Source organism: Apus apus, chromosome 5, assembly GCF_020740795.1.
Source record: "Apus apus isolate bApuApu2 chromosome 5, bApuApu2.pri.cur, whole genome shotgun sequence".
In the NCBI taxonomy this organism is placed as follows: Eukaryota; Metazoa; Chordata; class Aves; order Apodiformes; family Apodidae; genus Apus; species Apus apus.
The window spans coordinates 42,989,233-43,011,307 of record NC_067286.1 but is presented as its reverse complement, the minus strand read 5'-3'; the positions used below and the strand labels follow the sequence as shown (position 1 = coordinate 43,011,307).

The window sequence follows — 22,075 nt, the reverse complement described above, 5'->3', positions numbered from 1 at the left end:
TATAATAATATTATAATGAACAAAGTTCACCTACAGGACAGTATTTTGTCAAAAAGTGACAGACTGTTGGCCCAGGGTATCAAATATGTAGCAACGTTGTTCCATAGTATATTTAATCCCATTGTTGCCACAGAGTGTGGCCAGGGTGCCTCCACTCTGCTCCACCCTCTATATAATTTCTCTTAGAGTTAGCACACCAAGTTCCCCTGGTGTTGCCAACATCTAGGGTTGCTTAGAGAATTTCCATGGTACAAACTTGTTGCAAATTAGCTGCATTCCACCTTGATTCAGTGCTGTACCTTTCCTTAAAAATGCGAATATGTCTGATTTCTAAGTCACCTCCAGCAGTTATTCCACACTTCTGTTTGTAAATGCTACAAATAAGCATTTGCTACAGCAAAGATTGACAGAGAGCAGAGAACTGCACAATTTTATATCCCTAAGTTTTTGGTTAAATTATGAGTTGTGATGGCATTTCATTATGATACTCTGTGTGCATGTAAACCGAAGAAAACATATCTACGTCTCTATTTTATTTTCTTTAACCTTAGAATGAACAGTTAGGTATGATAACTTTCTGTAACACAATTTTCAGATTGTTTGAAGAAACATTGCTAATTAAGAACTTCTGGAAATGTCACAACCCTTGAATAGAGCAGTTACATAAATACATGCAAAGTAAGATGTCATAACAGATGCAAGATCACTTTCGAATTCTGATATAAATTGATTATATTCTTTCTTCTTCTTCTTTACTCTTGCTCCATCTCCCTCTCCATCCAAATTTAATATAGGGAAACATTTCTGATATATCATAGCAGGTCATATAGAAAAGATTTATGTGAAAAAACTGGGAGACCATGGCAGTACCCAGGAAATACCAAAGAGGAGAAAGTAGACATTTCATTAGCTCAGCTATTATTATTTATGAATCAATGAGAATGACCTTTTATACTTGCTTGATAAAATTTACTTACTGAAACACTAGTGGAAATGTAACTAATACATAATTTAAATTTCCAGCCAAAGCCTAAAATGAAGATTTACATTTAAGTTGAAGTGTTAAGAGGCTCTACAGATTTTCACTGCCCATAGGATGTTCCTCAGGCACTAGAAGCATTACTCTGGTAGTCAGAATTTTCCAGCACTATATCAGAGAAAGGAATCCTTTTGCAGTTAACTGGCCAAGTGTCAAGTCGTTTAACAAATGTGTATTTTCAGAAGAATGCTCAAGCACTTGGGTTAAAAAGGTGCACAAACAGCAAGACTGTGCTTGACAAATCTCAGTGTCTCTCCAACAAAATTGTGTGAACTATGTAAGCACACATAAGCAAGCAGGCAGAATCTCTATGGATGAAGAGATGATCATGAAAATATTCGGTCCTACTAGATGCAGATCACTGTAGCTCAGTCCAAGAAAAAAGATTTGAACATATTCTTGGCTTCAAGCATAGACATAGTCCCATAAGTACAGCTGCACTACTCACACCCTTCATTTTAGTCCTGTGTTTCTCAGTTCTGTTGTTTAGGCTGCAGTACTTAGTGTCTTCCAGAACTGCACTGAGGGTATTTTTCTGATTTCAAATATTGTAACTTTTTAGATAGAAAAATGTAACATCTGATAAGCCTACAGGGTTTTGACCCCAGTTTCACATGTTGCATTATTACAGTTACATGAACTGGTTTATATGCTGGGGAGGAAAATTACTTTTGTGGGCATAAATCAATACATGAGTGGGATGTCTGCTTACATACCAAAAGGGGTTTTTGTTGTGTCTGCAACACAGCCAGGTAACACTTTCTCCATTCCCCTAGCCTTAATGACCTTGAGATATTAAATATATATATATATATATATATATATACACCTCTGGATAGGTATAGAAGTAGATTTTCATTCCCTATATTCCTTCCTTTTAGTTTTCCAAAACATAAGGAACCAGCCTCTATACTAACTTGTGGAATTACATTAGGGGAAATTAATCCAGTGAGTGTATATTCTAGTTTATTACCATGAGAGAAAACGGGTTAGTATCATCACATAGATGCTCAGTCTTTAGAAAATCCAGCACCAGACCCACGACAGCCCACAGCCATGACTTGTAATAAATAAAACATTGCAATTCTCATACAAAAAGCTTAAAGCACTTCATAATAGGGAACAACTATTGCTTTCCTCATTTTACAGCTGAGAAGATCAAAGTGCCTTCCCCAAGGTGAGACAAGGAGCAGAGCTTGGGGCCATCTCCTTCCAACCATATGTTACTGTTTCAATTATTTCATGCAGTAGTAGCAATGCCAGTGCCAAATGCTTTTGAGCTGGGTGTGATTTGCAGGACTGGAGACACAAATTTAAGCTTACAGCATACCTTTCAGCTGGAGGAAAGAGGAGGGGAGAAGAGCAAGAACTCCATGAAAGCAGCAAGTGAGTTAATCTCCGCTGCTGAGATACATTTCAGCTTATACATCTAGATCAAATGGGAAAAAAATATCTTTCTGGTTAAAAATACAGTGTCCAGAGTTTTAAGAAGAAACCTGGAAAACAGATTTAGGACACTGGGTGGATGGTTACCTTAAAATCTATTTTCACACATCTGTGAAAATAACCTTGGTAGCATTGCTGTTCAGTATTCTTTTCTTTTGCCTTTGCTCTCCTTCACTAACAGCTGCCACCTACTTGAGGCATTCATTTCGTGGAATTCATATTTTTCCACTTTCTTCCCCTCAAACTGCTGAGATTTTAGGCATCAGTCATATGGTGAACAGTTCCTCAGTCAAAGTTCTCTTAATCTCCTACCTGATGTGACTCTTCAAACTGTAGAAAAGGAATGGAAAATTACAGTATATTGACAATAGTGTATGACTTAAAACAAACACTTTGTCATGCCAAGGAAATATGGAACATCAATAGCAATCACTAAAACAAGACTGCACATGGACATCAAGATCTTTTTTGAGTTAATAAGAAAGATACCAGGGCAAAAGCATTTGTTAGACATGTCAGTGCTAACGGCACTTGGTGAACACAATTGCCAGTATCGCGTTCATGCCATTATGTGAGCTCAGGTGTCGTGGTTTGCGCCTAACAAGACAACAAAGAAACATCCACACGGCTCACTCATACACACACACACACACACACAATGGAATGGGAAAGACAAAGGTCAACTAGAAGCTCATGGGTCGAGACAAAGGACGAGGAGGGTTCTTCACCAATTAAGGTCCCGGACAAAACAGACTCAACTTGGGGAAAAATAATAATTTAATTTCAAACTAATCAAACACACACAAGACACAGACAACACAAAGAGCAGGGTTTGCATATGTTACCCCATTCCTCCCTTCTTCCTGGGCCCAAATTACTTTGTTCCTGGTTTCCCTCCCTCCTTCCCCCCGGTGACACAGAGGACAGGGGATGCGGTTTAGATTAAGTTCACAGGCTGGTGGTTCTTGTTGCTCCTTCCTCCTCAGGAAGAAGGATTCCTTACAGTCCTTCCCTGCTTCCCCACGGGGTCCCTCCCATGGGAGAGGGTCCTTCACAAACCTCTCCTTCATGAGTCCTTCCCATGAAGTCTGGAGCAAGCTGCTCCAGTGTGGGCTTCTCACACAGTCATGGGCTCCTTCAGGAACAGCCACCTCCCCTGGCGCCGGGGTCTTCCACAGCTGCATAATCCAAGTCTACTGGACAAGTTCGACCCTCCTGGCACTTTCAGGGAATGTTCCACCACGTTCCTCCATGAGTGCAGGGGAAAAGCTGCCATCTTGCCATGGGTTGCAGGGAAACTTCTGCTTGGGCACCTTCTTCCCTTTCTTCCTCACTAACCACCAGCACTGCTCTGCCTCTCTGGCTCAGCTCTTCTTCCACTGATCTTCTCAGGTGTTACATCAGTACTTTTGTATGTTAATGGCAGAGGCACATCTATTGTCCCTCTAATGGCTCCTTGGCTGGTTTTGGAGCAGTGGAAGCTTCTCAGCTTCTTATAGGAGCCACCCCTGGGGCCCTTCCTCCAATATAAGAAACCCCACCAAACCAGCACATCAGGTTAGAGCATTTCTGACCTGGAGCTTGGGTGCCACGACAAAATATGAGAAGAGTCCAAGAAGAAAAGAATGCTGCTATATTTGTTCTAATCCCAAACAGAAAACACTTCAGGCAAAAAAGAGACTTTTTTTTAGTCACACTTATTTTGAAGGGAACTAAAATGGACCCAGTAGCTCATTTACTGAAAAATTATGTGCTAAAGACTGATCTTGCATCAGAACAGGGTGTGATAAAGAAATTTAAAAAGCATTCCCAAAGTTAAGCTAAGCTGTGGAGAACGATGGGGTGTTTTCCACCCTTCTCCATACTAATGTGAGATGCAGGCAGTGGCCTGTTACTGTTATTGTCCTATTTTTTAAGAGGCAGTAGTGACTCTTTGCAGGGCTACTGGGTGCTTGGTTGTTACTGAACCAACCACCACAACAGCAAGATGAGGCAAGCATGCAGGTACTCCTCTAAGGTGTTCACCTGTGGATAAACAGACATTACAATGACATGGAACAGGAAAAGTGATACTGGAGAGTAACCTTACCCCCTGGAAATTCAGAATTTTTATTTTATTAGCATTCATCTGCTTCCTCTCACTCAACTAAACTCATTGGTAAACTAACCCCTTTTACATCAGATGGCTCTAGTCACCTCAGCCTCAGGTCTCAGACCAGCCAGTCTCAGGCTGGTAGGTGTTGAGTTGCTGAAGTGGAATTTGAAAAAAAAAAGTAAGCCTTAGAAACTGCAATAATGCTTCCCATAACTTTGCTGTCTCCAGGATCAGGCAGAGGCAATGTATCATTCTGTTTTGCCTAATGTGACTGTTCTGAGTTTGGCTGTGGAAAAAAATGAACAGGGTAACACTTCCAATGTGCAGGCAAGTTTTATCTTTCCATCCCAGCCTTTCAAAGAAGTAGACCCTTTGCCTTTGGCCATGTTAGAAATGAAATGTAGTGTTGATTTTGCATTCTAGTGTTAGAAACGTAGTGTTGGTTTTGTTCACATACATATATATTCTAGTGTTAGGAACATATAGTTTGTTTGAGCACATATATATATTTTAGTGTTAGGAATATAATAGTTTGCTTGAGATAAGTGAGATGTCTGCACATTCCAATTACTCCAAGAGTGGTTTACGGCCCAAGAAACTGAGGGACTTAATTGGGCTCCATCTGGGGGATCTGAACATGGAGAAGGATTTATGGCCCAAGATAAGGCCGAACAAAGCTCTCTTCAGGGCAAGATGACACCAATAGATTGTTAATTGGGAAGACAGCCAAGAGGGCAAGAAAGGTCAAAATTTTACCTTAAAAGGTAAAAAGTAAACTACTAGAATGGAATGTGTAAACAGGGGCGGAAAACTTATAGGATAATTTGAAGCGTCGGATAGGCTGTAAACCCTGGAGTACTCAGCCAGTGGGGAAACAGGGGAGGGAATTTTGCGTCGGGAATAGGGAATATAAACCGTTATTCACCTTGCTATAGGTCTGCCTACTTGCTTAGGTCACCCATTCTTGCAAGGATGTAAATAAACTGTGCTTCGCTGAAGGATCTGTGTGGGCCTGCTCATTGGCGCGACAAACGTTTCTCATAGCCATGAGGTGCATGTCCAGGCAGCCCTGCTTGATTTTGAACTGCTAGAAACTAGTCAGGGCCACTGGTGTATCTGTGCACCAATACCCTGCTCTGAACGGCATCACCTCTCTAACTACCCCCCACCCCAGTCTCTCCCACACCCTGTCACTGCAGAACACAAAGCACCACAGCAATGGATCCTCAGGGCAGTTCACTGCTCTGCCCTGTTCCAGTTTGTGCTGCTGCAGCTCCCATAGTACATCTGGAGGCGTTTCAGTATCCAGATTATTATTTTCAAGCTCAGACTTGCCTTCCTTGCACAATTAGTGTGGAAACAAATGTTACTGGAATTCTTTCTGTCCATTTCTCACACAACTGATGTCAGCAACCTGCTTTCAGAGTGTTCTCAGGAAGCATTATTGCTCAAGCATGCTGCAAGCATGGTCAGTGATAGGGTGTTCAACAGTGAGAGCCAACTTCATGTTGACAAAGACTAACCCATTCTGACTTCTGAGTGTGTTTGGACATGTTGTATAGCATTACCATTTGCATGAGAGACAATACTTAGCAAGAATACAAAACACCAGGCACTGTTAACATTCACTCTGGATAAAACAGCTTTCCTACTCTCCTATTTCATACTTTACACACTAAACACTGCTTGTCTTACTAAACAGTCATTGTATTGAATATAGAACAAGGCCTATCTGGTACAGTGATGTTTTGCATCAAACAAAACACTTGCTAGTTTTTTAAATTAAAATTTTTAGGGATATGGTGAAAAATGCTTTTTGTACTCATTGAGTTAGCAATTTTCTCTGTTTTTTGATGAAACTCTGATGCTGTTTCATCCCCACTAACTCAGGAGCTCTCTATTAGTCTCCTCCTCCATTGCAAACTATTGAGCACTTTTGTCTGTCTATGCCGGCCCCTGCTTCTTCAGCATGAGGTGATGGAACCACTCATCAAAGCTGGGGTTCTGTGTCCTGGGCAGGCAACCCAAAACAATCCTGGAGAAAGGGAGGGTAAAAGCAAATCTTCCCCCACCTCCACAGTCCAGGCTATTTCCATAGTGCTTGACAGTCACTTAAAAATGAATGCTATGACTAATGTCACAAAACACTAAGCTTCCAGACAAAACGCATTTTGTTTCCAATAAAAACATGGGAGTTTTCAATTTAAATCACTAAGTTTTCAAGCAGACCAATGTATTAAAAACCAGTAAGAACTGGTTTTCTGTCTGTTACTGGATTTCTTAGTCCTGGTTAAAATAAGTGGCCTAAAAAATCCCCTTACTAGTGCCATGAAAACAGGTAAGGTTGCCTAAGTGGTCATGGTAAGAGGCATTCCAGTTCCATTAAACTAACTCAATTCATTTAATCACAGTAAGACCAAGAAGAAAACAATGAAGAAGTTAATGAAAACTCCCTTTCTGGCCCTGGAAAGTCCACTTCCTCTGTTTCTTAAAATGTATGAGATGCAGAAGAAATCTTTAGGCTGGCAGTGCTCCATTTCAAGATGGAAATTATATTGCTGCAGTGCAGAACAGTAAAAGCATTTCACAAAAATTTTTGTTGAGTAATTAGAAAGAAGCCAGACGTATTCTGCTCATACCATGACAGCAGCTTGATTTCCAGTTCAAAAAGTAATTCAGAACATTTTAAACAACGGTTATTAAACATTTTTAAGTCAGCAAGTCTGAGTAAGTAGTGATTGAAAATGTAACAGGAGCTAACGAAGAATTCTGGACCACCAGCACTATTTCAATGAATTTCAGATCATTAGGAAAGATTTCAAAGGACTGAGGGGATGGAAGAACTAATATGGCATCAGCTTTCCAGTGGGTAGGTAGGCTGCTCTGAATGAACATAGGCTGGACAACTGAGAGAAAATAATGGAATAACCCATAATTTTTTATTAATCTGGGACACAGAAAGCAAATATAATTGAAACTCATGAAGCTTGTAAGAAATAGAGCTGGTCAAATAAAATTCAGTTTATTATTTTGATAAACTAGAATTAAAAATTGGTTGAGGACAAAGCCAACAGGGATATAATATTTATACGTCTGGTGGTTTAACAGTGTGCCACATGACACAGATTGAAGCCAGAATTAAACAAAACTAACCAGATGGTGTGAAATGCATTAGAACTATGGTTTCTGAACAGATAGAGATCTATTAAACACTATATTCTACTCTTATTTTTAAAATGGTATAAAATTGGTTATTGACTGAATTTGGCATTATTTTTAATAACTGGAATTACCTTTAAATTCTAAAGGTGAAAAAGTTTCAAGGAAGAGAAGCAGAGGTAACTAATGAATGGAACTGGTCATTTATTAAAGTTTGTTTTGCTTTCTGGCTGCAAACTGCATTCAAAGGAGTGTGAAACATACTTAAAGGACAGGGGTCTACCAATAGCAGAAGCAACAGGTCCAAGGATGATTTAGACTTCCGATCTGAAGCCATGGCCACTATAAAAATAAGGTATAGTAGCAGTAGGGAGGGTTAATACTCCATGACCCTTTTTAGCAATCCTGATTTGCCATGTATTTTAGTGTTTCGATTAAAAAGATTTTTAAAGAATTTTGAAGTATCCAAAGAAGAGTGTCACAGATTAATAAAGGACTCAAAAGATTTGAGAGCTTAGTCAGTTACTTTTAAAAAGAAAGCTGAAGAATGACTTGTTCAGTTTGTAAATGCCTACAGTCAAAAAAGCAACGTCACAGCATCCACTTTAGTTCAGCAGACAAAAGGCAAAAGATATGACAGCTGGATACTGAAAGATGACATATTCAAGCTCAAAGCAAGAGGCACATTTTTAACAGTAAGTAATTATATTTTTAACAATTTGGGTGGATTCTTCATCACTGGGAGCTTTCAAATCAAAGCAGGAGGCTTTCTCTAAAAACAGGCTTTAGTTCAAACAAGAATGTGAATAAGTGTTGGAAACTGCAATCTACGTGAGAGTGGACCGAGCAAATTGTGTTTCCTTCTGCTAACCTGGAACAGTTAAAATTGTGTCATGGCATACCTCAAAGGAGGTACAGGTTTAGGAAGGGAAGTCTCATGCATTTTGGACACTGGACCACGCAATACAGTTGGGGCTATATAGTTGCATTAAACCGTGGCCTGAAAGGAAGCATCACCTACATAGAGCAAGAGCGTATAATTGTGTAGATTAGGACCTCACATTTATCTCCCAGGAATTAAGAGAACAAAAGCAGTAACAGCATGCTCTGTTCAACCTAGTGGATGTCAGAAATTTTGCATGCCAGGAGATGCCATAGCCCAAGCCTGTGGGGTACACTGCTCATTTCAGACTGTTTGTGTACCACGAGAAAGAAAAAGAAGATGGATGCAGGACAGCTGAAAGAAGCAATTTGCCTTTTTGGCCTCAGTGAAAAAAGGGTGAACAGGCCTGACATGCTGCAAATACACTTCAGCATGTAAAGAGCCAGCCAGAGGAGATGTAGAGACCTGAAGATTTCCTGCTTGAATTGTAATCATCCTTCTACAAATACAAAAGTTGCAAACAATGAGTTTCCAGTCTCAAGGAATAGAATTTCTTCAATGGATGGCACACCTTTTGGATGCAAAGTAATGAAATTAAAGTTATTGACTTGTCTGGTGCCAAGTAAGAATTCAACCACAATATCTTGTATCTTATCACAGGATCTCATGCCATAGGCTGCTGGATATTCTAGGAACGACGACTTAGTTTTCACCATAAGAATAACCTTTGAGCAAAGACCAAGTAAAAATGGTCACATATTGAAAAATGTGTTTTACTGAAAAGCTACGATACAGATTTAGTTAAAGAATGTTCGTTGAGAGAGTATATTTTTTTACTCAAGTAAGCAGTCAAGATTGTCACTTCACAATTTAGAAATTCTGCATACCCGGCTGACATGATTAAGCTGCAGTGTAGGAGTTGATCCTGCACAGGCGGTGAGCATAATATATAGTCATTGCATGGAGATAACAGTTCAGAGATGGAAAAGTCCTTCCAGGTTGTTCATGACAGATCTATGGCAATGGTCACCCACGACAATGTATTTTTAGTATTTTGTTTGGCCCACTTTTAACCATGCTCTTCCCAGAGGCCCTTTAATTCATACACACTGTTAAAGCTCACATGGCTCTCTTCACAGAGATACATCATAGTATCACTTTTGGATCTGCACTTTCCCACACAAGCAACACCCTGTTGTTGAGTTATATGCAAAGCATGCTTTGGAACAAAGAAACATGCAGTTTAATAGCACTCAAATAACCCACAAACTTTTAAAGTACATACTTTATTCCTTTCATATTTCACAATCTGTTTCTGTAAAGTTTTAGCAAAAAGGTCACGTTCTACAACAGACTTATTAGGTTACTGTATTCAGAGCTGGCAACGGACTTCAAAAGTACAGAAAATGTTTACATTCCACCTAGAGCAGTAGAATTTCAAAAATACATAGTAAAAGTAATAAAAAAAAATCAACGTTTATTAAAACTTAATAGAAAACAAGAAGTCTGTCTGTCTGTCCCATCAAACTAGAAGGCCTGCGAGTTGTGAGCAACAACTGAAGCTCCAGAAGGCCATCCGATAGACTTTAGACTGGGACAGCTGTCTTCAGCTACCTTGTTAATGTAAAGTCTTGAAGCTTCAAAGGTCAAAAAATACATAAGTTCATTGCTTAGAGGTTTCCTGTCAGAGAAGGTAATGTTTCCGCTCAAATCTACTGGACCACTTCCAGATCCTGCCCAGACTCAGGACCTATTCTTGTGCTAATGTAGTCAACTAAATTTCTCAACACAGTTCCAAGCTAACCTATTTTATTAAATTGCAGCCAAGAAAAAAAACAACCTTATTGTTTAAAGGTTTATCAGGGCTACTAGGAATAAAGGCAGCTAAGAGAAACTGAAGAGAATTGTACTTGATGATGTATCTATCTATCACTACAGGGCTTCAACATCCTTTTTTATAGATGTTGCATCAAGATCTGCAGTATCTAGGGATATGTGTACTCAGGGGCCCCAGATTTACACATTCAGAGTGGATTTTTCTAATTCAGCAAATACTATTTAAATCTGGACTGACACCCAATAGAAGATTTCTAATCAGCTGATGGACTTTATTTACAAATTTAGTGAATATGTATTTATACTAACTATACCAGCTGAAAGGTCCATCAGCTATAAAGACACACTCTTCAGCCCATGCCTAGTGCTGTCAAAGGAAAAAATACATGTGGTACTTTGTGGACTATGAAAAGATTTCCATCAGCATGAGTCTCCCTAAGTCAGAGGCCAATCTTTCCTTCCTTTTATTCTATCAGAGCAGTGGAAATAGGATGAAGTTCTCGTTATACTCACTTTTTCTTGCCTCAAACAGCTAGGTTTGAGACTTCTCTAGGTAGCCTGAGTTCATCACCTCCTTTTCTAGGAGGATCACTTTCTAAAATATATATATATATTCTGACCTTCAAATTCTCCTCTCTTTTTAATGGGTAGAATAAGAATTTTAGGAAAAGTAGGAAAGATATCCTATGCATTTTCTCACACCTCACCTCTAGGCCTATTAAAAGTATAAGATCAATGGATCCTACTGCCTCTTCTTCTTTCTGTAAGCTCAGAAGAAACAAGCTTATCTTTTGGGATTCTTTCACAAATGGCCTACGTATGGTACCATCACATCTATCCTGCCAAATGTCACCTGGTACAGACATCACAACTGATTCCAGAAGAGCTAGATGGTCTATGTCCTACATTATAACACTGTATGATGCTGCCTTCCTGCCGTCTGGGTTTGCTGGCTGAGTTTTGGTGCGGCTCTGAGTTATGACACATCCTAGTAAGCATGACTACAGAAGGTGTATTTCATAAACCACATGACAGAACATAGTCTATGAACACTTTTCTTTTAATCAGTTCCCATGTACTGCACTAGTCTTCAGCAGGTGGGCATGGATACCATGGAAGGCATGGCTCTTAGCTTGCTACAGCTCCACTAAGGCAAATCCTGCCCTGAAATTTCCCTCTAGGCCTATGGCTAGTAGAAATATGATTCACATTTCTCCTCTGTGTGGGGCATGTACAGCATTTCTCTTCATCAGTCTAAAAAGGGGGAAAACTTTTAAAAGAGGGAAGCCCCTTACAGTTTCTCTAATTAACATAGTTGAGGAAGCCTACAAAAGCACTCTCCAGTCTTCTGCAATATTGATTCCCAGAGGCATCAGAAAATTAAAAGGTCTAGTCACCAATTAGCAAGACATCCACTCCACTTTCAAGTTTTTTTCAGAATCTGAAACAGATGACAGAAAGCGATCATCAAAATACCCAGTCACCTACACGGCACAATTTTTTGAAAACACTGTCACACAGAAAGGACCATATCATAAACAACCCAGATTCCTCAACATTCTTTAAAAAAAGCCATTTTTAGTTCTTTACATAGACTATCTCTGAAAAAAGCCTTCAGACTGGAGGCAGTGACATAGTTAAGTGTCTAAATAAACTCAAGTGAAATAAATGTCTGTAGAACAGTTTTTGTAACAGGACTACTGTGGATCTCTACTAGTAAGGCCCAATACCTTATGCATACAGTGATGTTAGCTATATCTCAAGGCAAGCAGGCTAGGAATAATATATAAATATATGTGAAGGAAAAATGTTATTTTATTTTTTTTAAGCTCAAACTCAGGTAGATAAAATGTTTACTGAGATCACCCAAGCTGACATTGCTCTTTTTTTTCCCCTTCCTCTCCACTCATCCCAGCCTCCCTTCTTGTTCAGGTACACTAATCTGATTTCTCTAAATAAAGAATAGAGAGAAGGGGGATGGGAGACAGATTTGTTTCACCACAAGTCATTAGGCTCCTTTTCCTTTCACCTGTTTGTTTTGTTTTGTTTTTTTAATACTTAACAATCTGATTTCACAGGAAAAAAAAGGAGTTTGGGCTTGTAAACTAAAGATACGCATATAAAATAATAGTCTTGCAAAATGAATCCTGGTATCTTTCTTGTACTGTTTCAAAAAAAGGAATTCATTGCAGTCTAATAACAGTGTCTAATCTGTTAGGTATGGAGAAAATACAAAGCCACTTGCCTTGTACACTTGTCAGCCATTAGTAAATATGGCTAATAAATAAACATTCCTGGTGTAAGCCTTGTGATTTTCAGTCACTCAACTGTATAGATCCAATCAAAAGTATACTCACCAAAACACATCATTCCACTTGGGTCCTAAGACTCTCATCACTTTAACCAAAGACTGCAATGAATATAGAATGCTGCTTCAGCACAAGCAGATCTCCACCAATTCAAATGTGTTGAAAACCCAAAGCAAGATGCTGCTACAACAAAAGACAGCAACAGCCTAAAGATACTACCCCACCAGTATTTCCTCTCCTCACACCAGCTCTCTTCATCTACTTGAAACTGATGATGCCCCAATACTGGGGCCTGTTCTGCTGTTCCATTCTCAGAACTGACTATCTGAAGATACTTCCTTGCAGAATACTGCAAATGACTGTCTTAGTGCAAGAATGGTAACATACCAGCAAAGCACATCCAAGATTCCCAAGTCCAAGAAAGCAGAGTTAGCATGGAGTTCAAAGTCATGCTGAAGGAGTAAGTACCCATTCTGTCAAGGCTCCACCATGCTATTCCAGACCTGAAACTGGCTCTGAAGACAACTTGTTAATGGCATGCCACTTCCCAAGTTCTGGACTCAGAAAACACTCAAGTAAAAGCTTGAGACAAGAAATCGGAGGCACAGAAATAACTTATCAACAGCTATGTACCTTTTCACTACATGTTGGGATAAGTGGGGTCTTCAAGGTTGCTATCAGCTTTATCAGATCCTGTTAGAGATGCTTCTAGCTCTGCCCACGACTGTGGGGCATTGTTCTTTATTGCCTCTATGAAAAGCTGTGTTTGATGCTTCAGCCGGTCCAGCTCAGCCTGAGTCACCTGGTTCTGATGAATGAGCTCCTTGGTTTTTAAAGTGATCTCCAGCAACCCTGACCGGCGTAGCACAACGAGTGTGTTCTGAAAGCGTCTGCACTTGCTCTGTTGTTGCAAGAGCAGCTCAGGGGTAGTGCAAATCTCATCTGGTATCAATGGGGGGCTCCACACTGCAGACTGCGTTGTAGTCTGTGCTGCACCCTCACTCTCCTGAGGAGTGCACTTTGTGGCCTGCAGAGTTCCAAAAGGCAAACGGGGAGTCAAACCTGGGACTTTCTGAGTGTCACTGGAAACACGATGAAACCCAGGAAGAGTTGAGAGTTTTCCACTTGTCACCAGAGTTGAAGAACTTTGCTGGTTTGAATCCTGAGAGGTCTTAAAGCTAACTGGTAGGTGGGCAAAAGGGCTAGTAGGCAAGCCCATGCACCTCGAAACAGGAGGAGTCTCCATCTTGGGCTCTTCTGTGCAGAGTCGTTTATGGCAACTGGTTTCCTGACGTTCTTCTAGATCAAAGGAATGACCTCTTTTGCAGGGCTGTGGTGCTATTTTAGGGTAAGAATTCAGGATGGGCAGGTAATTAGTGGGGTCATTTCTCTTTTTCCCAACAGGGCGAGAGTTAATGGGAGGTGGGATTGATGGCCGAAGAAACACCAGCTGTGGCTGAGCTGGAATCACTTCAAAGGATGGCTGCACAGTCCAAGACTGAAGCTGTGATGAACTCCCCTGAGCAGCACAAACAGGGAAAAAACAGAAGTTTCACAACAGCATCACAGAAGAGGATAAAAAAGCCTTAAACGCAACAGGTAAACCATGCCATTTCTCCATATTTGATATACACTATGCAATTAATAAGTTCTGAACAGTTTCCCATCAAACTCATCCTTCTCTGACAACAGAGCATAGCACTAGAAAGAAAGCCGTAATCCACAAAACTTTTACTATCAAAGAGCAGTTACATTTGAAAACAATTAAAACTGAATTTATACATGCTTTCCTAAATGAGGATTACAGTGCATGCTTATACTGTACAATGCTCATGTAAAAGTTTGACCTAGACTAGGGGTCAAACAACAAGTGTAGAGAAAAGCTGAAAAATAATTAAGCATTGTGGTGATGAAATATTTTAACAGAGTCAAAGAAAGTATCTCTAATCTTGTTAATTTTATTACTATAGCAAGCTTTTGAAATGGTTATTTAAAACAGACAACAGCTGTTGAGCAAGTCTTGCAAGTCTTAAGTACATTTTCAATAAATTTAAAACCATAAAGTAGAAAAAAAAAAGCTGAATACCAACCAACGTAAGGAAAAAAATCTGTTGTAAGCCCAGAACAGTTTATCTCCACACCTCTGGTGAAACAGTGTGTATTGATAAACCTTAGAAGTTGTGTACTTCAAGAAAAATGCCCAAGTTTTTACTCCCTCCCACAAGCCATATTCTGCAATACAGAGGAATAGATCCATTTTTACAAGGCATTACCTCTTCCTTCAATACATTACTAAGGATCTTCATGAGATCTCCTGGCCAAAAAGTAAGCCTGTTTTTTTCCAAGCATATTGAATGGCCCAGTAAGTGATACTTCTTTCTGAAGCAAAATCTCACTTCTTAATATATTCTAACTCATCACCACTACCACTATTCCAATATACTGTCAGATACTTTTCCAGTCCCTTCAACTTGGAAAGCTACTGGCAGACCTGCTCAAGGCAGTTTTTAGCTAGCACAAATACCTTTTATTATTTTTGGTACTAACCTTAGTCATCTGAAATCCTCTCCCCCAGTGTAATAAGATTTAAACTGGCAACTGCCAACATGCTTTGCTGAAGTCCCATTTCCCCAGAAAAGGACTTGTCAAAAGTTAGTTATCCACTATTGAGAACACTGAGACTTGGAGATGAGACTCTGTTACCTACTCTGACACATAATTTCTTTAGTTCAGTGGGCAAGATGCTTGTGGAATAGGAATACAGAACAACTACCTGTAAAAAATAAATATCACTACCTTGTAACAGAAGGACAAACACAATCAAAAGAGGAAGTATTAAATACCATGGCTATACAAACACAGGACAGAACATGCAGCCTTAAGGAGCAAGGTTTTGGGGTCAGAAGCTGTCATTTACTACACAACTGTATAGTATCTAGCCCAGTGAAGCCTTAAAATATCTGAGGCCAAAAGAGCAGTGTAACTGTTTATCTTGTTATTGTTTCTTCCTGTGTCTGTTATGTACTTTCTTCTTTCCACTCACATTGCATTCTGCTCTTGTTCTCACCCAGAATCTCATTTTTAGTAGAGAAGGACATGTCTATTCTAATAATTCTTTGAAGTGTTTTTTGGTTGTTTGGTTTGTTTAAAGTGAAAGCTAACGGCCTACATGTGTCACTTATCTAAAAACCTTCCCACTTACTAAGGACTTTTACAAGACTTACAGAAACCCTGCCCCACAAGCAGGACTGTCTCTCAGAGAATTACTCCCTGCTTGGTATTTTTTTTAGTAATATTATCGTTAGCTGCTACACTCTGAAACTGGGACAGCAGGTGACCACCACTGCACAGGATCACAGTGGTTCTAAGACAGAAGGATGATGCTGATTGAAATTGAAACTGGAAAAAATAAACAGCAGTAACTGGATGCTTTTTTTTTTTTTTTTTTTTTTTGGGGGGGGGTGTGTAGCAAGCCCAACTGAGCGCTGTGCTGACAAGATCATTTTGCAAAGACAACCAGCATGACTATCTGAAGTAACTAAGCATAATGGAAAGAGGCAGAAAGACACTTCATTATTATTCTGACCTACACTTACTGCTTTTGTTTATTGCAGTAAACTATTTTCAATTTAACCTTACTGTTCTTAACCATTCGTAGTTAGACTTGGATGTAATAACACACTGTTCAAGAGAACAGTCTGGTAATTTTATCTAACACCAACTCTTCCTCCTCAAATTCCTTTTTCGCTACATTACCAACTTTTAAAACGTGTGTGTGTATATATATATATATATAAAAGTATAAAAGATACTTATTATTAGATACTTCTCCTAACTGGTTTCAACACAACCTGGAGTTTACCATTACACTACCACTGCAATCAGTGTTTTATTTCTGAGCTCTGGGCCAAAGGCTATCAACCTCTGGTGAAATTTGTCTACTCCCTACTATATGAAAATTGTGGCATCTTTTTAGACAGTATTTTGTCCACACATCTAGAAACATGACTATGACCATCTCCCCCACAAATGCATAATCTGCGAAATACTAACAGAAACCCATACCTGTGTTATCACTGATACAGAGTATTTTAATAGGTTTTGCTTCTTGTCATATCAGATTCAGGAGAAAAAGAATCAGGATGTATATTCTTTCTTCCACTTTTCACTGTAAGGTCAGAAGCATTCTAATAAAAAATGCTGAAGAACTTCTGCTCTGCTGCAAAAATGTGGCTGAGCACAAAACAAGAGGCCTAATAATATGGCAATACTTTGAACTTGGAGCTCTTGTATCTTCTGCTACAATGTAAAAGTTACAAATCTCACAGAGGTGTTGGAGAAACAACACCTAACAATATATTGGAGGACATCAATAGGACATAATTTTGTTGCAATGTGAGCCATTACATGCAATTAAGAGAAACAACTGTTAAAGTAAAACAGCATAACTAACTTCAGATATGGGTTTAGTTTTTTTCATTTATAACATTCTGGATTAGAGTTTCCCATTGCATGTAAAGCACTGCTAGGAGCTAAGAACTAAAAAGCAAAACCAATCCTCCTACTTGACTGTCTCTATTGAATGAAAAAGTAAACACCTGTTCTCAAAAGGAAAAACTTTTTTTTGTTTGTTTGATCTTTGGTACTATTTACATAACATTCTTAAAGATTTACTTTTGGAGGGATCCCTTTGAGACAACGAGGTTTAAGTAAATGTAGAATAACTGCTTCATTTCACATTATTTTCATCTTAGTGATTCTAGCTGCCCCTAAAGAGAACAGGCTCTCACAACAGAATTTTTCAGGTTATCAGTTATTTACTAGACTGCAACAACTTTGTAAAATATTTTTTAAAGGAAAAATATTTGTTTAAAACCACAACAATCTTAGGACATGAAATATTTTTTCAATATATTATTTCTTCCCACCTGCTTAACTAAGACATTTTTCATTACAACCATAGGAGAAAGTGCAGGAAAGGAGCTGCTCGTGGTCACTGGGCATTGCCAAGGCCCATCCTCTGCATTCCAGCACAAGGCATTCAGCACATCCTCCGAGTCAGTCTGCTCCATAGCACTTGGGCATTCTGAACTTCCATCTGCCAGATGTAGAATTCAGCTGTTAGTTGTTTCACATGAAGCACAATTACTAGCTCCTCTTGGTTCTACTATTCTGCCGCCTCCTTTCAACCATGCCACAAAGAACATGAGAGTTTAGTTCTGGAAGACTGATAACACTAATAAAAGACTATATTTCAGGCCAGTTTTCATGCAGATATTGTCTTCCAAAAAAAATCTATTACTTTCTGTTCTTCTGAATTAAGTCTGCAAGTGACTGTCCACTACCATGAAGACTGCTCTAAAACTCGGCACAGGAAAGAACTACTGGCTCCAGCATTGCCACAGCCTGTGTTGAAGACATTGAGTGTCTTGAAATCTTCTATCTACAACCCTAATGAGGCAGGTATCTCTCACAAAAGCTTTTTTTTTTTTTATTTCAAAGGTAATCTTTGTACAGTTTTACTGAGTATTAAAATGGCACACTGTGTGTATATTTTACTCATGTTATACCAATTACTCTCTGGTTTATCACGCTCTACTGACCACCTGGTCAAGTCTTAAGAGACATCAGATGGCATAATACAACAGTTCATTCATCACTCCAAAAAACAAAGTAATTTTGCCATCCCTACTTGTAGACTCTGAAATCTGAGATTCTTCCCCTCATTTCTTTATCAGGCACATTTTAAACTCCCATGCCATTCAAATTCACACAATGAACTTCATAACTACATAAAGCTCCAACCTAAAAAGATTTGATGGTAGGATAATTGCATATGCAACATGTCTTGCATTCAAAGGCCTTCTAAGGTAACGAGTCACAAAGTGTAGGGTGCTAGAATCAGATCTGTCAAACATCACCAATAAAAGTCTGAGCAAGGTAAGATAAAAAAAGGCAATGTAGTGTTTTTCCAAACCTGAATATCCAGAGTCCTTGTCAGATTCAGCCGCCGCCATCCTGACGCGATGGTTCAAACTCTTCATTTTGATCACTTTCCCCAGTAGTTCCTTGAGGGTCTCCACAGATGACTATTTTGTCTCCATGCTTCCATAGTGCCACAGGCCGTTTCTAACACCTTTTCCATTGAGGAACTACCAAAACAGTTAAGAACAAAAGAGACTTTATTTGAATCTAAAGAACGTTTGGTCAGTACAAGGTAACAAAGGCCACGTTTATCCTTATGGAAATCTGGTTTGCTGCATCTGTTAAATAATCTGTAGAATTCTGTTAAACTCCTAGCTTAATACTTGTGATGCTTATCACACACTTAGGCTAGCAAAGGCTTGCCTATAAAACCACAGTTTATTCCCTGTAAAAATCTCTAAACTATGCGTGTTTAATAACACCTTACAGAGTAGAAAATACAGGCAACAATTCTTTGAATCAACCATCACATTACTTGTAGGATCTTCTGGACTAAAGCTTTCCTGTGGCTGATTTTTTAAAGTTGCAGGAAAGTTTCCATGATACAGGCTTTCAGTCCCCTCCACCAACAAGAGAACAGTATCATACTAGGTATGGCTGTTGAGTCCTTTAGGGTAGGTTAAAAGATGCCAAAAAACCTAAGGCATAGGAAGAAAGAAATTAATTGAAGCAGAAACATAGTACAAATATTTTACTTCTTAAAAATTGTTTTTATTGTTTACTAGTGCTGTGAATGCTATGGATGAATCAAAGGTATTTTAGAATTACTGAAGAAGACACAGATGCAGCTGAAGGGGGCAGATGTACCCATCTCATTTAACTCCTTTCTTCAGTGGCTGAGCAAGTCGGACTACAGAGCACAGGTCAGCCAATCTTACTGCATTATCTGAAGTAGTATCATTTCATACTTAAAATTACTGAGTAAAAGTACACGGTAGGTTCAGTCATTTCTAACTGTTATGAATTCTGTCCAACGGTACGGACAAAATTTGGGAAACAGGAAGGTGACTTCTTTATCTGCTAAAAACATAACGCCCTAAGAAGTTCAACAACATTGGTAACCAAGATAAAATAGTAGATACTAAGTGTATGGTTGTTATCTGTAACTAAATCAATACCCCTCTGAGTCAAGTGAGATGGCTGCATATCTCTTTTTGCACTGACAGTGAGCTAGCTGGAGACTTTCAGAATAGAAATATCTTGAATTATTCAAAGAATGAAATGTAGATATAAAACTATTGTATTAGTCATGTTTCTCCAGCCAAAAAACCCCAAATAAAATAAAAGCTAAAGGCTATTAATACTTTATTTTTTCAAGAATTAAGTTGCTCAGGCTGTATTTATCTTGCAAAAAATTATCTATCCCAGGGACTGAGTCCCAAAACAAGTCAGATGTACTGGCTAAAGCCCATGCAACAAATACAGCTGAACCTGCAAAGCTGCGGTTTTGTCAACACAGTCTGTTTCACTTTCACGAGTAAAGTAAGTGATCTGAGAACATGCTGGGGCTAAAGAAATCCACACTGCTACAGGCACAGCACATACTACACCTGCAATGCACTCCTACGGGAGACATAGCCTTAGAAACGCCCTGTTCTTCCCACACCCGGAAAGAGTACACAGGAATGCTGAAACTAAAAGCTATGCAAAGCAGAAACATGTATAGTTACATTATGGCTTCCCAATGCTACATACTTGTTACAACCTTCAGTTGCTTCCTGAGAGTAGGGAGACTTCAGTAAAAACAGAGATAAGTTTTTCCTTCTCTTAAAGAAGGTTGTCGAGAATTTGACTAACAGAAATAAGACAGGATGAAGTGCAGATATTATGTTCAATATTATTTGTACAACTTACTTTTCTATGAAGCAAGCCTTTGGAGATGTGCCCCATGTCAGAGCTGTATAATTAAATCACAAATACAGGAACTCACGAGTCCACATCACAGCCAGGCCATCTTGCACTGGAGACTCCCACACTAATGGGAGAATCTGGTGCAGGCTACTTCAAATGACACTGCAGCACATTCTGTAATGATCTACCCCAAAACACAAGTTTCTTCTTAAGGTCCTGACAACTAGTTGTCAGAATTCTGCTCCAAGATCTTGAGCCTTGGCACTTCCAGTAATAAATTCCCTAAGCTAGATAACAGTGCTAGGGCAGGGTGGCTGCCTACATAACGACAAGAAACACAGGGCAATGCTCAGCAGAAGATAATTTCTTCAGTAGCTATTTGCATGATTTTTACTTTCCATCTTTAGTCACACCTGCCTACCTGCTAACAGCTGTAGAACAAACACAGCTATGGAAGAGCAACCTAGGTACTATCCCTGGAATGGCAGACGAGGTTTAGAATGAGGTTAAGTCCTGATCTGCATCTTCGTTACTCAGCCCCTCCCGAAACAAACGTATTTTCACAGAAAGTGATATGCATCGATTCTATCCTGTAAAAAAGACAGAACTAGAAAAAGAGAGCTAGAAGTACGTGAAGTTAGAACAGCCCCTCTGCTAGCTTCGCACCAAGGTGAGCTCTGGGAGGGGCAGGCACATCTTCTTCTCCTCCCTCACAGGAGAAACAAAAGCAAAGCACCCACAAACTCACAACGGAAAGCGATCCCAGCCGAGGCGCCGCTGCCCCGGGACGCGGCCCGGGAGCCCTCGAGCTGCCCCGGGGCCCGGCAGCAGCTGCTCCGCGCCGCGCCGGCGGGAGGCACCGGGCCAAAGTCCACCCCGCCCGGCCGCCTTCCTGCTGCCTCGCCCGCACGCCAGGCCCGGGGAGCCGCGGGGCTCTGCCCGCACGGCGCGGAACCCCCGCAGCGGGCCCAGCACGAAGAGGCAGCCGCGCAGGCGGCCCGAACCACTCGGCTCTCGGACCCGAGCCGCCGTCCTGCCGCACGGCGCGGCGCGGCGGGCCCCGGCGATGGCCGGGAACCCCCAGGCCCCGCCGCTGCCACCGCTCTGTCCCGGCCGGGCCGGGCCGGGCCCCCCCTCACCTGGGCGCGGGGCCGCCGCTCCGGGGCCGCCGCCGCGCATGCGCAGCCGCCGCCGCTCCGGGGCTCCGCGCGCCCGGGCCAGCCCACCGCGCAACGGGGAAGTTGCCGCCGGGCTCGCCCCGCTGCGCATGCGCACAGCGCGCCTGCCTGCCCCGGCCCGCCCAGCCCCGCGCGCGCTGGTTGCGGGGCGGGGGCGCGCGGGCGCGCGGCGCGAGGCGGCGTGGCGCGGGCCGGGGCTGCGGGGGCGGGGCCTGCGCGGGGGCCCCTGGCACGCGCCCTGGGGGCGGGCGCGGGGCGCGGGGCGCGCGGGGGCAGCCGCGGCTGCGGGCAGGG

General features: G+C 40.8%; 1 protein-coding gene across 11 annotated transcripts; it reads right to left on the bottom strand.

Moving 5' to 3' along the window:
- Window positions 1–2,612: 2,612 nt before the first annotated feature.
- CIPC (CLOCK interacting pacemaker) lies at window positions 2,613–21,838 on the bottom strand. 11 transcript variants are annotated; one of them, XM_051621686.1, is made up of 5 exons: window positions 21,743–21,837; window positions 21,025–21,193; window positions 18,745–18,919; window positions 17,696–17,865; window positions 9,890–14,286 (listed from the first exon to the last, which is right to left on the bottom strand). In XM_051621686.1, the coding sequence occupies exons 3-5, from the start codon at window positions 18,809–18,811 to the stop codon at window positions 13,408–13,410; spliced, it is 1,116 nt and encodes a 371-aa protein (XP_051477646.1). In that variant the 5' UTR covers window positions 18,812–18,919; window positions 21,025–21,193; window positions 21,743–21,837; the 3' UTR covers window positions 9,890–13,407. The 11 variants fall into 11 exon arrangements, 9 of the variants coding, with proteins under 9 accessions (XP_051477652.1, XP_051477650.1, XP_051477646.1 ...); XM_051621692.1 differs by lacking the exons at window positions 21,025–21,193; window positions 21,743–21,837 and adding an exon at window positions 2,613–4,510 and having other exon boundaries at window positions 13,401–14,286; window positions 18,745–20,589; XM_051621690.1 differs by lacking the exons at window positions 21,025–21,193; window positions 21,743–21,837 and adding an exon at window positions 6,963–9,193 and having other exon boundaries at window positions 13,401–14,286; window positions 18,745–20,589.
- Between the last annotated feature and the right edge of the window lie 237 nt (window positions 21,839–22,075).